This window comes from Ptychodera flava, chromosome 14, assembly GCF_041260155.1.
Source record: "Ptychodera flava strain L36383 chromosome 14, AS_Pfla_20210202, whole genome shotgun sequence".
NCBI lineage: Eukaryota > Metazoa > Hemichordata > Enteropneusta > Ptychoderidae > Ptychodera > Ptychodera flava.
In genome coordinates, this window is record NC_091941.1 from 16,281,285 (window position 1) to 16,299,166 (window position 17,882).

At 38.5% G+C, this 17,882-nt stretch overlaps 1 protein-coding gene across 1 annotated transcript in view; it reads left to right on the forward strand.

Annotated features, from left to right (window-relative positions):
• The first annotated feature begins 702 nt into the window (after nt 1-702).
• Nucleotides 703-17,882, forward strand: part of LOC139149550 (gamma-aminobutyric acid type B receptor subunit 2-like) — an 82,378-nt gene continuing 65,198 nt past the window's right edge. The window contains exon 1 of the mRNA XM_070721365.1: nt 703-845. Coding sequence (XP_070577466.1) covers nt 761-845 — 85 coding nt within the window. The 5' untranslated portion in view covers nt 703-760. The remainder of the gene's footprint in view (nt 846-17,882) is intronic.

Sequence of the window (17,882 nt, forward strand, 5' to 3'; positions counted from 1 at the left end):
TTTCATGTCTTCTGATCCCGCAAGAAATATAAACGCTGCTTCTCAAATAGTGTTTCATGAACGTAGGAAAATCTGGCCGTTGAATTGCGATTACAACCGTTATATCAAGCAGAAATATCTTCATGTAAAATCTATTTGCGAGTCTTGTCGTACCTATGTTAGTAAATTAGACGGCATTGAGGAATACTGACGCCAACTACACATACGGGAAGTCGGTAAAGTTTTTTGTATCTTCTTCGCCGGGTGCTCATAAATCCGTGAAGCAAATAGCGAGGTGACGCTGAGGTTGTGGATATTGCATGAAGCATGTGAACAAACCGAAACTTCAGCTTGATAAAATTCGTCAACTATAAACATCCAATGTTGAAAAACAATGTCAATAAATATGTGAGGAGATTGAATGATAAAAAAGTACAGTTATTGGCTCTGCAGTTTGCAAGAATTCTTTCGCTATCAACTTTACATACGTTCTTACGCTTTCCCGCCGTTCCCTCCAACACTTACAATTTTGAAATAGAGGGCTCCGTCTCACGTGGATAAGAACTATAGTGTTACAGCAGGTTCAGGCGATTAAAAGCGAACTACTTAAGGCGCACAATGTCAGATGGAGCTACTGAAAATTAAATCGTCTTAAGTCAGTCATTCATACTGCGCATGTGCATTGATATCGAGGCAGATGACGCGTAGGGGCGCAGGTATACGTCGACGTCTCGACTCATTTCTGAGGTACTAGACATCACGTTCAGCAGCAACACGTTGAATGTTAACTTTTGCTTTTGCCAGAATGAAGTTTACGATTTATCTTCTGATGGTTGTCCTGCATCACGCTGAGATGACATCATCAGGTAAGATTATGATTAATAAACCGAAATTAATTTACGTCGGCGATATTAACAAAGCAGAAATGATTTTACCTGTCCGCGAAAACATATACTACCGCCGAAAAATTGAACTAAAAGAATTGGGTGTCTTTCGTTTGTGTAATCATACGCTACTGAAAATGCATGGCTTGATTGAAGTGATGGGCCTACATGTGCGTATCGCTTGTCGTAAGGCTTTCCGAACAGAAGTTCATTGTAAGACCGAAAGCACATTGTCTTTAATCTTTCTATTGTGAACATTTTACGAGATGAAGCACCGGGAAGGACGATCTTTGATTTCGTTTTTTGTTTATACATGCCTGTTCTCCATCGGTTGTGTTCATGTACGCTATAGATGCACGCCTTCCTTCCACGGGACTCACTTTACTTTGATCAGACGTAAAATCCTGACACTGCATAAAAACGCAATAATACAGATAAATTCACATTAGTGAGTAGACTATATTATTGAATAATACACGTAAATTCACATGAATCCACATGAAAACAGGCTAAGCCTTGCTGAATACAAGCAATGGATTATTAACTGTATTCATCTGTATATGCACTCTTCAGCTAAAATACAGGCAAAAATCCATGCAAATACAGTACGTATTATTGGCTTTTCATGCAGTGCATAAGGAAATCATTTGACAGAAGACCGCCGCTTTTTTTTTATTCAGACGGATTTCTAGAATGACAAGCTGTTCTCTCACGCATTGATGCAACACGTATTGTCTATGATGAGAAAAAGAAAAGATTATTCTGTTTGGGACGACGGTGTGTGTAAACTTATACAAACACTGCATATTTCTTAATCTGTTAGTTTTCCTTGAACATATTAGTATACAGGGATGATTTTATAAGACAGCGACACTGCAGACATTTTCAGGTGGAGGGTAAATTTTACTTGTTCAATTGTTCTTTAAGCTGGTAGATATGAATTTTTGTAATGACGGGACCATATGTTGCCGTATGCATCAGACTTGTAATCCGAAATTCCAATGTTAATAATTATCAGCGCTGTTTCAACACAGTGGTCTTTTTACAGCCTTTCCTGATAGACGCTAGAGGTTTATATTATTTGCGAGCTCCGGTCTCAACAGATCGCCAGTAACAGGATTACGTTTACGTGATGTTCGGATTCTTTCGCTTCGATATGCAGTAGTTTCATCCGATTCATTCGCTTCTTTAAAAAAAATAAGATTACACACCGTATGGTTTGATTGTCATCCACATGTTTTACTCTGTCGCGGTGACGCAATATTTGGAACATTTTTCCCAACAATATTTAATACTCAGGAAACTACCGTATTGTAGACATACTAATATTAACATTATAGTAAAATTAATCTGCTTTCATCAAGTGTAAACATGGGATTAAATGTTCACTTGGTTGCAACAAATTTCTATAACCTTGCATTAATGCTTAGCTGCTTCACCTCTTCGTAGACTGAGATAGCAATGTGATCAAACGCTCTTTGATTTTCGACTGTGTCACGATTCTACTAGCATTCAGCCGCAATTTTCATGGACTTAATCATCTTCCATGCCGTCAGACAGAAATAAATCTTGCGAAATATCAAAGAAAAGTCTCGCACAATTCCAACCGAGACTCTAAATTAAAGACGTTACGACCGATGTGCCCTCGGGCGTTCGTCGTCTGATCTTTGGTTGGATGCTGCCAGGGACACATGGACAGCGATGAGAAAAACGCGGTGTTTTGAGTCACAAATCGTGTGCTTCTACTTTACAACATTTTCTTTGGAAAAATAAAACCAAATAATAAACCTCCATGTTGCGAAACCCCACAACGTAATTCCACGTTTTCTGCCTCAAGTCAAGCCATTTTCTCACCAGACGCCTTCGCGGTAATAGTTTACTTCAAGGAGAGATAGGTTTTACAGACTTACAGAATCCCATGCGATGGCTATCGACGCGGTGATGCAGCCAAGACGTTGGGTTGTAGCAACACGTTGAGTATTTGTTGTCGAATTAGATGATTTTATCTTAGGACAGTACTTCTCAAGGACACGATATGGTCTGAGCTAAAGCTCTTGAAAGGAATGAAGGGGTACCTTACGTATCGCTGCCTCAATTATGAGTTACAAGTGTATGTTCATATAAACGGTTGTTGATCTGTTTTTAACCATTCTCCGATAAGAAAATCTTTGTCTTTACATAGTTTCTGTCAAATACTGGTAAAACATATAAAGTTGCAGCATTTTGATTTCTCTGCAAATATGTATATTAGTTAGCTGTTACCAATATCAGTACCTGCCCGAAAGGAATTCGAGCTGTAAGGTAAGTTGCGTCATAAGCCATTCAATTTCCCGTGTATCACAAAAGTTTTGCCGTGCGTTTCTTCCATTCATAATGGTCATGGGCATCCCATAGGTGTATATTCACGCGACCTGCCACTTTCAATGACCATTCCATGCTGAGCATTTGTCGTTGAAATGTTGGTGTTGATGATAATTTGCAAAATCAATGGGGCACACCGGTGCTATGATGGCCGATTGCTTGATGGGCGTGATTGGCACACCGCAGTGATGGCCAGCTCTTAGATTACTTTTGAAAGTCGACCAGGTTTGCAAAATGACCATTACCCAAACAAATCATATTTTGTAAGATTTTGTCAATTTTTTAAATGCTAACATGACAGGGAGATTTATGCATCGTAACTAAGCATAACCTTTTCGTCAAGAAGTGGTGTTTTTGGAAAGGTCAATGGTCTCGAGCTCGGAGTTTAAGTAAACATTATTTTAATTGGCCTATAATGTCACTTTTATATCATTTTCGTCTTGTCTTTAATAATTATCATTCGATCAATGCAGAAATAATGAAAGAGACAACACTTGTAGCTTTGATAATTTTTTTGATAATTTTTTTGATCATTCTTGTAAACAAATATATTTCTCCCTTTTAATTAACTATTCTTGAAATACAGTCTCACAAACGCATTGTCGGAAATATTCAATGTTATTGCCGATAAATAAATTCTGGAGCGGATTAGAATCCAGTTGACAACAATAACGCCAGGGTATGCAATAAGAAATGTTATTTTTGGGCCAAAAAAACTAGAAAATCAATCATCAAATGTTACAGCTAGTGGATTTTCAGGAAACGGGTTGTAAGATATCGACGTGTTCAAGCGAAGATCTGAAAGCTGATATACGCATGTATCAAAGGATACTGCTTGAATAAACGGCATCTCATCAGCTGCTGGATCTGTTACGGGGTATTTCTGCATCAATATCCCGGGAGATTCCAAGTGTTAGAGCGACAACCGGTTAAGACGGTTGGGGACATTTCACCATGACTATTTCGGAAATACATTCGAAAAGTTCTGTCATGCTCTGAAACGGTACGGAAAACATGAAAAATACATACCTTTATTGAGTGTGAATGACGGTACCTTATGGCTCAGAAGTTTGGCTCGTCGTGACATTTGGTGAATCAAAAGTATTGTTCGCATCCAACTGTGCAAAAGTCGGAAATATGAAAGGAGTTTATTTGACTTAAGAATTTGTTTGTTTGGGTTCGACAATGGCAACAGCTACGTCCCCTAGGCGTGCCCACGCACTACGATTGAGTCCCCTGTCTATTGGAAGTGACGTTAACGTTATACAACTCTAGGAGGTATCTGTAGGATATTCACTGTGCATATTTTGAATATCCGCGGGTATATTTTAATGTTGTACACCATTTTGTACCGGTGTCCTTCATATTGTTAGCAGCCTCGTTTTGACGTCGTAACTGACCTTAATTTTGCATGCCGTAAGAGATAATTAATTTGCGTACCATGTAATTTGCCTTTTTTAGAGCAACTTGCACGAAGATTTACATTCGCATCAATTTAAAAGGTTTTCTTTATGTTTGTCAAGATTTATTTTAAGCACTAAATAATAAATCTCATGTTATATGGTTTCTGTTTACTTTTAGATGTCGTTATGGTCAGACTGTTTTTTATGTGTTACTCATATATTTTCATATAATTTATTCCGCGAAGTAGCCATCTCTAAATCTTGTCTCTCCGTTTTGTTGTTACCTGTTTATCCCTGATGGAACCGACGTCGTCGCCAAGGAAACAAATATTACAAAGCAATGCGAAGTCTCTTGACGACTTCAAGTCTGAACTCTCAACATGCCTTTTACGCCATTTTCAGTCCACTTAGGGGAACATATCGAGACGTACAAGTACACAAATGTGAGCCCGAAAACGGCGCAGTTGCCGTAAGAAGTAGCGTCGATACCCAAATCATGTTTTCAAATGTCCTTACAGTTTGAGTATTACACGACATCAAGCTGTTTTCTTTCATTAGCCTGTGAAGTGTTGGCTTTTTGTTGGAGTTTGAGACAGTTCAAACCCAGGAGTACACTCGTTCAGTTTGCAATCCTACCGCATAACAAAATACCTGATGTAAGATATTTTAGAGCGACCGCGGACGTGCTTCCAAATTCTGACAACATGGAGTCGAGTGAGATGACTGTTGTGTAGGTTTGATTTTTGCATTACATTGTCCATCGAACTAAATATACAAACAGAATTTCTGACGGCACCAAGTGGGCTTAATCAACAGTAAAGTTGCCACGGGTGTAAAATTCCGCTCTAAGAGCTGATGAGGTTGAACGTATAAGTTTCCTGTCGGAAACCTAGTCACAGGAGACCCTTCTCAATAAAATAGAGATATAAAGAATCCAAATTGTTGACCAGAACAAGGCTTTTATGCGGAAAGCTGCTTTGCCATCGTAAAACGTGTACGGAATCAGTGAATGCGATGGACGGGGGATGCTAACCAATATGTTTCCTTAATTACTGATAAACGTTGAGTCTGTCGTGCTTGAACTAACGAACTTCGAACAAGTTCATTCTTTAAAATGCGAAATACCAAAATACTGTGGTGTATTTTTGAAAAATTGGCGGGCGGGGGGGGGGGGGGAACTCATCAGGTCGTCATCCCGGACATTCTCCAGGTCCGTATTTAACCCTTTGAGTGCCAAAGTAAAATTTTGTTGCCTTCATAAAATATAGTGCTGACATTTTTTTTCAGATCAAGACAATTTCTTTTCAGATTTCCCCCAAATTTTGATAAAAAATTGTAGTCGATGAAAAGTTATATCCTTTTGCTCCAAAATTACAAAAACAATTACAGAAAAATTCATGAAAATTTGGAAAATGTTGCACTAAAATTTAGGTGGGAAAATTACAGCTCTCAACGGGTTTATCTGAATAAGACTGTGACATGATCAGATGTGTAAGGAGTATAACTAGCGTGGAATAAGGTAGTTGTCACCGTATCGTCATCGAGAAAAGATCGATAACACTAAATGAATCCTTGCACATGTTTTTTTTTATGTTGTGTTAAAGACACAGTGGATTTTTACTTGTTTGCGCGTACTGATGGGAATGATTTTTTTTGTCACTGGTGGATTTATTTCCAACATTTTTTTAGTGAAAATTCGAGGAAATGACAAGCTTTTGATGCCATTTCCTTACATTTCTTCATGCAAGTTGACGAAAAGTGCCTTTGCTGTGTTTATCTAATGCCTCAACGTTCAAGCAGAAAACAGACTGCAATGATGAAATATTCCCTCTACCAAAATCTGTCCCTCCTCCCAAGATGTTTGAAGGCTTAGCACAGTTTATCAACCCTCCATACCTACAACATACTCACCAACCTATCAGGATACTTAAACACCGTCCATCGCCTAACCATGCCTAAAAGACGGTCCAGTTTTTCTTCATTTTATTTGCTGATTGATTGAGTATAAACTCACGCTTAGCCAGCGAACGTCACCTGATCAAACGCTTAGTGTCGTCCACGCATGTCCCCAAAGGGAGCGGCATGTCACATATACTTATGAGAAATGGCATGTGTTACAGCACCAGTCCCATGGCAGTAATAAAGTTCCCTTCAAAGCAAATTTAGAACAGGATATCAAGTTTATAGATTGCACCCTCAGGTACATTTATCTGTTATTTTCAAAAGGCTTTGACTCAGATTTGCCTGGATCGATTTACTGGAGACAACACACACGATTATTGATCAACACATTTCACGTTCATCTCTACCTATCATAAGATCCAACATGACCTTCAATTTTTTTCTCGACTTTTTACAGCGAAGAAACATTTCTGAAATTTGTCTAACTAGGGTGTTTTCATACAAAGTACACAACGAAAAAAAATCGGTTTGTTTTGAATGCAATACAATCCAATATAGTTTACTGCTGCCATTCTGCCAAACAAAAAGCAGTCATACAGATACACCAGGGCCATCTCAAACTTGAAGTTAGCACGATGCAGTTTTGCAGTTTTCTTCCAAGAAATGTCTGAAATGTGTCTTGATGGATTATATTTAAGATTTGCAAACAGCAACAACATCATGACTCCGCTATCTACTTACTATGCGCCATGCACATCAATATTCCAATATCAAGGCAGACTGCGACAGCCAAAGGGACAGTCTAGTAAAAGCTCATCTTACAGAGAGCAATCTCGCAAATGCTTCCACGTGACTGATTAATCTTTCCACTGGGATGTCCTGCGGTGATTCGTTCATGATAATCAGCTCTACCTTTAGGGACGTATCTCCATATGTTTGTCAAATAGTCAGTTTTTCAACTCGATGAAGTCAAAAAAAAATCATTACACAACTCTTTCTTCCTTGAAAAAAACAAAAACAAAACAAAAACAAAAACAAAAAAAAACCAAAAAAAACGTTACTGACTTATCACCCTTACAGTAATAGAATTGTGATACGTAATGAGCAAAATGTCTTTGCTTTTTAAATTTTGATTTGATTGATCAAGGGCAATTTGTGTTGTTGAAAATATACTTTTCGCATCTGCAAACGTGTTAAACAATCTCCCTTCAAAAATAGTCATTTTGTAAACTTTATCAAGTCCAAACCATTATACAACTCTTTCTACCCTGAAAGTTGCCATCCGCCTTTGTGGCCTGTAATTCGACGTTCAGTCGATTTAAAAGCCGAGAGATTTTTGCCTGCTTATTTCCTTCATAGGTAATTTACTTGCACAAAATTTGACGTTTAGGTTTCCGGGCAGAACATTTTTCAAGGTGCACACTGCTCCTCCCCGGGCTCACGATTGGCTGTATATTGTGACTTTGCCTGCGTAAGGCAATCCGACATGACTCCCATAGGGCCTACGCAATCTTCTTAAAGATCTTAGTTCAACGTGCATTGCAGCATGAGTAAAGAGTCGGCATACATAATGGGCGGCCCAACAGCCAATGACACTTTCTTGCAAAACAATTTTTCTAATTTTTCAGATAAGGTTTTTATTGTGCAGATTTGAATGGATCCATCAATGCGTTGCGAGGGTATAAAAGCCAAAAAAATCAAGATCACCTTGACCCTACGGTGTCAAGTCAATCCAATACAAACAAAAAGCCGAAGATTTCAGCCGTGTATTTTTTTTTATTTTCACACACAAAGACATCACCCGTAACTAGATTTTGAAGGGAGGGGGTGATGACTAGAAAGTGAAACCGTGTGGAATTCTTGGAGTAGAGTATGCGTGATCTGACGCCTTTGTCAACGATGTAACATCTTGAAAGCCGGAAAAACGTGCTTTTTATTTAAATCCTTCCCCAGCTCCCAGGGTCTTCTAGTCACTCCCGTGCGATCTCATCCGACGTCTTCAAAAGAAGAATAACAGCACATATTTTTTCAGCATGGAGATTTTCTGCGATCCTAGGGTAATCTTCAGTTTCCGTTAGACTGACCAGCCTGCTTAAAGCGCCCCTTCTCGAAGTCAAGGTAAAAGGGGCCATGACATTATTGATCAAACATGTAACATTATGTTAGTGTGCCCCAAAAGAGATTGAGGACTTGCGTGTACGTATTGTCGGTTTGACCGTATGAAGGGGTACCTCTTCCGTGCTCGAAATCGGTCATTTCAGTCGACGTGGTGTTTCTCCTCTATATTGTGTTAAAGGTCTGGTCAAAATGTTTCACGAGAAATCACAAAAAAACCCCGAAGCGATGAGCAATCCATAAATGGATTATTACGTGGTGTTAGACCTGGGATTCTTATAAATCAACCGAGGAGCGTTATTGACGCCGGTTATTATTGAACTATAACTAAACGGCCGTGTCAGCAGCAAGATCCCTTTCAACGTTGCCCTTACCGAATGTCTAAACATTTAAGAATAGGAAGGTCTGCAAACGATACGGGGTACCGGTTACAAGATATAAGCTGAACTGACCGGGTTTAGTCGTTGAAACTAATAAACGTCCCGCGAGTTTCGAGTGAGACTTCGAATACTCGAGTATTACAGAGTGAAAACTTATAGAAAGGCAATATCAGGGGCAAGCTGAAACGAGTATACTTGAGACAGTGAACACTGTGTATGATTTCCGCTTTTCTCCTTGACGAGAACACAGATCGAATGAATGCTATAGCAATAACGGGTCCATAGTTAGTGTGATTGCCCCTCATATAGGCCATGGTGACATTAGGTTCATGGTCAATAGTTATTGCTTCTTGATTTTTCATCACCACATGTCATCCTGCTCTCATGACGTTTATTAAATCTTTAATGCACGCAACTGTACAGACAGTAGAAATAATTGCCTTGGGTCTTTCAATATACTGATAAATGTCAATTTGACTGGACGACTAAATAATCACGCAGTAAAGCAATCTGACGTCTTTGCAAACTGCTGTTTTTAGTATCAGCCTAAAAAGAAGGCTTACGCAGGATGACAACGGCGCAGCTTCCTGTTTTCTCAAACCAAGAAAAGACAATACCATATTTCAAAAGATGTAATTTACTATTAAAGGGAAACAGTCGTCGGAACTGCGCCTGTGTGAGTTCCTTGACAAACAATGTATTTCATGCACGATATCTAGATGCACCTCATCATCATAGCGGCAACGTTTATATTATACGATGTAGATTATGACAGATATGTCTTTTTAATCACCATTGTACCTTGGATACAGTGTTTACATTGGTCGTATGGATCCTATACGACCTTTAAGCGCAGTTTCGACGACTGTATCCCTTTAATAAATATTTAATGTATTGAATGATTACTTACTATTGTTTTACGACAAGTTCATAATGACTAAAACCCCACGGTGATGTATACATTTTTTTCAAAATTGCAAAATACAGTTGCAACTTATTTTTTTAGTCATTTTCTACGGGCTTCGTCAAAAGTTATTTTACATTGACAAACGCTTCAGTAATTTTAAGTTGTATCTTTTTTAATTTCAATGGTTATTTACACCTTCTAGTCACAGACCCCGAAAATCCTGATGTATGGCTATACGCGTCCTTTTGTTAATATTTTGTCAGGAGAAGACCGTTCCACTCCCCATTATGCCACATAAAAATTAACCCTATTACAATTTTCAAATGTCATCAGGTTAAACGGCAGGATGAAATTACAATCGATTTCCTTTGACATGGTCGAAGGAAGCAGGAATCCATTATATGCGTACTTGTTAACCAATATTACTGTCATGCTAACAGTGATCGTGACGGCCTTAAATCGAAGTTGGTAATGTGTCCCCTTTTAGGTAAGTAGCCTCGAACGAGTATCGAATCAAAAAATTAAATCAATCAGATAATGACAAAATGTTGTTTACGATGACGGTTGAATTTGCCCATCTATCGCTGTACGCTACCATAGTTGTCTGTATAATACGCCACGCTCATTCAATGTCACAATTCGCAAGAGCACGTCAAGTGACGAGAAAGTAGAAACGACCAGTCCGGAAAAAGTGACGTCAGAGGGTATTGTTGAAAAGTAGCTAGTCACGTGACCATACGCTTAGTGTCGTCTGCAGATCTGAAACAATAGCGGGTGATAGGAGAGCATGATGAGCACCCGGGATGGAGCCACGAGCCTCGGGCTAAACAGCAAGATTTTCTATTTCAACAGCGTAGGAACTTGGAGAGCTCTTTGAATAAAAAGATTCAAGTTGAACCAAGGACGTTATATGATATACTAGGGATATCTTTGTCAGCTTTTCGTGAAGAAATTTGCACTACTTCTCCCGCTGTAGGGAATCGCTCAGTAAACTTCTCATAATGTGTTGTTTCAGTGCCGATACATCAGAGCGCATTTTAAACAATAACATAGAAGAACATGAGTATGTGATGTTTTATAAAACTGGTCTTTATTCGGGGTATAGCACTCGTTAATTACCCCTTGTGGCCTTGCTTTACCAGAAACACATCACCATCCCCCTCGGGGATAGAGATGTTTTTCTGGTAAGGCGTGGCCGGCCCCTCGGGGTAATAAACGAGCGCTACAACCCTCATGAGCAGGTAATAAGTGTTTACTAATACCAGTACGGTTTAACAGCGTTCTGTGTCTGGGGAGGACTTGACCAGAAATTAATCAGTTGGCTGATATCTGTTATGAAAAAGGAAAAGTATTTAACTGCAATCAAACTCGAGCATTTGTTACGGTCTACCGGCCTTCAACACCGTGAAATCGTAGAGAGTCAAATCGCCACGATGTTATTAAAGGACATGGACTAGGAAAAGGAGAGGATAGCACATGAGGGAAGAGCATAGTCAATACAAGTTTAAGGAACAGGGGTAGCGACAGGAGGCTTGTCGGTGTGACATCAGCGTGGCATAGCAGGCAACCATAAAGCTCGTCCTTCGTAACATCTCAGAAGTGTACTTTTATGTAAAGAATCGTGCTTTTTTTACATCTGCTTAATGAAGTTAAAAGAATGATCGGTGGCAGTACGCCTCAGAAATATAAATTTGAAGGGTTCACTTTAAAATTCTGCTCCATAATGGTAAACATTATCTTTATAAAATCAACGATACAAAGGAAATGTCTTCCTATGATTTTTTCCTTAAGTTTTTTTTTATTTAAACATGACATCTACAGTACTATTTGGCCGATGAGAAGGCAAGGACATTGTTATAGTGAAGTCGTATTTTGTTTTCCCCATGATATTGATCGTAAAAGTTGCAGTAGATAATGTTAATAATTTACAGAAAATTACATATTTAGAACTGAAATGAAGCAACTTTTACTGAATGATACTATGATTAAGTTATGAGAGAGTAAATGTATATTCGAATGTGGGCAGTGAGTCTTGCTCTTCGTGAACATTTTTATTGCGCCCACCAGTCTCGGCAACACTGGAAGTTACTGATTGTTGTAGCAATTTCAAGTTATAAACTTTCAGCGATTTCAAGTAAACTTTTAATGAAAAACGCGCCTCGGGGACATATATTCTTTTCTATTCTACCACTTGTTGGGGCTCATTTTAAAGCTCTTGGTATAAAAAAAGTTATCAGCGTCTTCGTTTTTCGAAAATGATGATGATCGAATATTTTATTTTCCTCCGTAGAGTTAAACACAGGGATGGCGGCCATTTTGAATTTCAAATATAGGCAAATCTTAGGTAATTTGAATCTCAAGTACCAAAGTTTGCAAGGTGACCCCCTGATTTTTATTTCTGATTTGGTAAGAGAATGTTCGAAAGTTTAATTGAGGAAAGTTCGAGCAAAAGATGAAGTCTTTCACTTTCGAGGCGCATACTGCCTTAAAAAGCCCCAGCTCCCTAAACAGCAAACAGCAGCAATTTCTGATGTACACGATACAATGTAGTTACGTTTGGCGTCTACAAGAACTTTTCCAAAGTAATGTAGCTTGATTGCCATCTAATTTAATGTCTTAGTGGAGACAGATCACGTATTCCAACAGACATGATAAAAGAAACTTGCCTCATTAAGTAGAAGTCAAACTCTTGACAGATGGACAGATAGCTTCAAGATCGTTTCTTAGGTTTTTTCCAGGTCAGATTATTTTCAGTAAAAGACGTCGTCTTGGGTTACAATTTCCACTTATGAGAATATTCCACTCAATGGGAATCGATGTGAGTCCAATCGATAATATTGACTTGCGGCGAGTAAACGAATGTCAAAAGGTCTGAAGCTTTAACTTGGCTGATTTTTCCATCGCAGTGAAGACTTCTTAAGAGAAAGCTACGAAACTTTGGTTTCTTCAGCGCCCTAAAAACAAAAGAGTCTCTTGCCGGCTATGCTTTTCTCCTAAAGTTCACACTTTTCATCGTTTGTTTTACTTCCCAGAATGACCCATTTGAATGGCGTTCCTTTACATGCTCTCTATTTCCAAACTCATAATTATCCAATATTAATTATATCAGTAAGCATATCACTTACGCTTTTACCCTGGATAATTTGGGCAGCCTTACGGCATGACTGGAGTCTTCAGTCACAAACTCTATATACCGTGTAACTAACTGCCTGATTAGGCAATCAGCGTTGTCCTAATTATATATAATTCCCAATCACAGCGACTTCCAGCTCGAATATAACCGTCACGTTTGCGAAGATGCAGAGTCGCTGCAAGATTTCCTACCGCGCAAGTTTACAAATATCATTTAAGATGCTTCAAATGAATGTTTCCTCATACTACAGGTAGGTCAATCGATGCGACAGGCCTTCGGCTTCCAGACATACAAAGCAATGTACGTTTCATACAGAACAGATTTTGCTTTTATCAGATCGTTAAAATCACTACCATCGGCGATATTGACAAAGTCACCGCAGACAAAGGAGGCCATTATCAATTTCTTAACGAAGTTTATTAATTCAAAATTGTCAATAGCGTTATTTACATATGGAAATATGAAAGCTTTTTTTGATGTCACGTTTTGCATTTAGACTGGAACATACGAGAAAAGCCAAGGGCTGAAAGCCTGTCACTTTCTCTTTTGCACCATGAAAGATGAGCCACCTAAAGTGTCTGTAGAGTCATGATGAAAATGTGACTTGTTCTTGCAATAATGCAATCCTTGCAAATGTATACTCGCAGTCTTCGGGGCATCCGTTAACGACGTTTGCGCTACAATAGATCTCAGACATTCAGAAATACCGGACGTGAATTAAATGCACACCCGCTTTGTACACTGTACATCTTTGATGCGTTAGACATGTTGAAATTACATCCATCATTTATTAACGACTACGCATTACGAGTTTTAAAGTTATTGTACAAATTTACGCGATAAACCATGCCAAGCAGAGGGTATACCTATAACACTACATTTTGACCCGTCCATGACAGATATAGGAGTGATAGCGATTGCACTGGTCAAACCCAAGTGGTATACCAGTTGCCGAAGTACTTTATTGCTATCAATAATTGCTTTTTTTCAAACCATCTTGTCAAAAACAAACAAAAGACAAAAGCGAAAGAGATACAGCTAAATGACACTATATTGCACTGGCTCTAATAAGACTCACTTCGTCTCCACATAACGATCACATGCAAGTATAGAAATGTGTGTTTTCTCTAGGGTACGATTAATCAGAAAAGCATGACATTATTGACGCAAAGTAAATAGAAACCATATACTCATTATATTTTATTACTTATGTGTTTCAACAGTGATGCATAAATTATTGATGATTATCATCATGATACACAAAATAATATCTCGGCTGTCCTGAATTCCTTGACACAATATATCGACAGACTCAACTATAGGGTCACAAGTCTATGTCCAATACTTGCCTCAGAACGGCTGTACTTTTACATCAAAGGTCTACTCGGCACAGTCGTCACGGCAGTTTGTCTTGCAATCTCGGAGAGATAATACTCTCGATATTTGAACAAAATTGCTACCAAATCTACCTTGTTTGACTCGTCTTGAATGACATCCTGCAAGGCTAATGCTCTCTGGGAAAACGGAAGCGTTGTTTTGAAGTACAGTCACTTCGACTCAGGGCAGTTGACAAGGGCAACGCTCAGATGAGTTGCATCAAGGTCTCAACATTTCTTCGCCACCCAAGGTCACTAACATAATCATGACAGGATGGAGAATGACTGACTGACTAAAAGTGTTCATGATTATAGCATGGTTTGGTCATGACACCTCGCTTCTTTGTACTTTTGCAAGAAGTCCCCGATGCACTTTATAAAAGGCTTTGCGTTATAGCCTTACAAGATTTCGACAGAATCTTCAATTTCCTGTTACTTTTGAAAACGTGCAGACAAGAAAACGACTATTCGGTGCTGCTACTGCCATTACAATATTCTTACATTTTTTTTCATTTTGCTGTCATTAATTTTTAATGGAACTGTAACAGTACAAAAGACTTGTTCATTAGTCTCTTCTATGTCATGAAAACAACGCTATCATAAAAAGGTGCTCAAAAGACACGATGTCCATCTAAGCAGCAATTCGTCATGCCTGATGCATTCAGTAATTATTTTAATTGCATACGCATAATGGAACGCTGCAGATTACTTGCCACATTCCAAACCATCATATCCCGTTCATTTCTCTTCAAACATCAGACGGACTGTAGAGACTGACCTCACCCAGGGTTATGTTGACTAGAACTACAATTACTTCGCACATTATAATCATCATTTGATCTTCCCGCGTTTCAAGTTCCAATCGTGCTATATCGCGACGTAAGCACTGTTGTTTTAACGTCTCGACCATTCACATCACTGTATTTGCGCCATCCATTACTAGGTTTGACATAACACTTGACATACAACATCTTTACCGAAAACACTGCCAGCTATTTTGCCTGCATTTAGACGTTCATCTCATTCATCTGAAAGACGGCTGAATCAAAGGACACATTATAACGAACTTTTCTGTCACACCTTGACTTTTTTTAAAGTTTGAATAGAAGTCAGATAGCATAAACACAAAAAAGGCATAAACTTGACCTAGAAAACCGAATGGACCATCAGGTCAATGAAATATATGTAAACTCATACGCAAATGGTTAAAGAAAGATAACCAAACCAAGTTATTGTCATCTTTATGCATTTTTCTTGGACATAGCGAATAGTAAAACTTAATTAAAACCTATCGCAAAACCACTTACTTTTCTTCTTTACGACCATTCTTCAAAATCATATATCAATTTCAAACAACACATTTTGTGATGGTGATGAAATATTAAATTGCTTTTCAAACATCCTTATCTTACAGTGCAGGTAGATGGAAATCGTCTTCAAAGGTATTACGATGGGATATGTTGACTTATTCGCATCGATCTGCCAGCTCATGCAATATTCTCGCAAACAATTATTGCTTTTATTTTGTAAAATATTACTTTGATTACATTCTGCGGTGTTCCCATTCGTGTTTCCATAGCAAATCTACATTTGCTTTAAGAAACAAAGAAGTCAGCAAATGCGTAATTCGAGACAGCGTAAGCTCAATGCAACATCAACATATCTCACATTGTATTACCTTCAGTTTAAATTGCTTCGTCCTCTAATGCAAAATTTGGGTATACGAAGGTTCAAGAGGAAATAATATGATGGACTAGCGAGATCTATTTTACGCTCGCATTCTTCAATGCTTACGAGCCACATTAAATTTCAATTCCCTTTTAAGTTTACTATTCACCCATAACATTGTGGCATTTAATTTATATACCATTGGAGACCTTTCCAAGTAATGGTCAATTTGCTTTCTTCGCTTTTATATGGATTTTTTTCTTTCTTTATTTGTTAACCTATATGCGGTCTTTGGCATTTTCCATTTGCTTTCGAGATTGCTTTTTCGAAGAAATCTACCTCCCATTCTCTTCTCGGTAAACGAAATTTCCGTTTGTCTTAAAATCGATTCTGACATATATGAAGCCTGCATTGATTCATCTGCCGCGCAACATGGCAGTCGATTGCTCGTTGCTTTGTTTCACCAATTATTGTAAGGCAACGTCCTGGTTGTGCATTCCTCTGGCAATCGTACATTTCTGTTTTCTCTTTCTACTCATATCCAGATTAGGTGTTCTATTTCTGTCTATTGAAACTATCGAGTCTCCTTGAAAAGAAAAAAAATTATAAAATCAGCCTCCTCGAAATAAGTATTCCATGTTTTTTGAAGTCGAAATCTTTCGATCTACCATACACAATGCAATGTTCTAACGATCGAATCTAATTCGATCGTCTGACGTCCAGGAAATTTTCAATGATTATTCGCTTTACCTTACGTGCAATATGAATAAAAGCAGATGCGCTATGACAGTCAATTTTCTCGTTCAAGTAATTTCATGCAGATCGGCAACATCTTTTTCCAACAACTACAGTCAACAATTTTATCTGGCCGATTAATTAATTGCTCGAAGATACATTCAAGATCCACAGAGGAAATTTTGAAAAAAATTAATTAACTTATTTCTTTTTTCCATTATTTCTTTTTCATATCTGTACAATTTCTGATTTCTTCGGCAAAAGTAAAAAAAGATAACCGGCACAGGCATGCTTTGCAAATTTCTGGCTCTAGGTCATAAAATGCAATATTGTTTTTTTTTTTATAAAACTTCACATGCTCATTCAGCGTCAGTATTCGCCGGAACAAATTACGTGACAGGAGAGTAGACAAGGCTTGTGCCAATTGGCTCGAAAAATTTACGCCAGAGGGCATTCCTTCCGAGTCTATTTCCCTAGGGAACTAGTTCGTGGGAAAAAGTGTCAGGTCACGTGACTATGGGAGAAATGTCGTCTGCAGCTTTAAAGTGATGACGGTTGATAGGAGCACGCTAATAACGAAACCGTAACAAAATTGGCTACATTTTTGACAGAAACTTGCAGAGCTCATTGACAAAAACTATTCAAGTGCAACTGGCTACATCGTTCGCCCTTTTCGTGAAAAAACCATTACCTCTTTTACAGCTGAGGAAAACTCGCCCGGTAAACTTTTCACGATGTTTTACAGAGTGTACATTAAACACAATCATGCAAAACAATAGCACGGAACAGCATGAACATGTAGAGTCTTAAAAATACCTATAATCTTGTCTGTATTCGGGGTAGAGATACCCTTTATTACCCCTCGAGGATAGCGAGACTGGTAGATTGATCATGTAAATCAGAGAATCAGACAACGGTCTGCTGTTTGGCCAATTTGATTGACAGCTTTCAGGGCAGCCATCTTCCATACTTGATTTCAAGCATGACTTGTGTCACCTGACATTATAAATTTATGACCTCCCAAGGAAAACAATTGCTT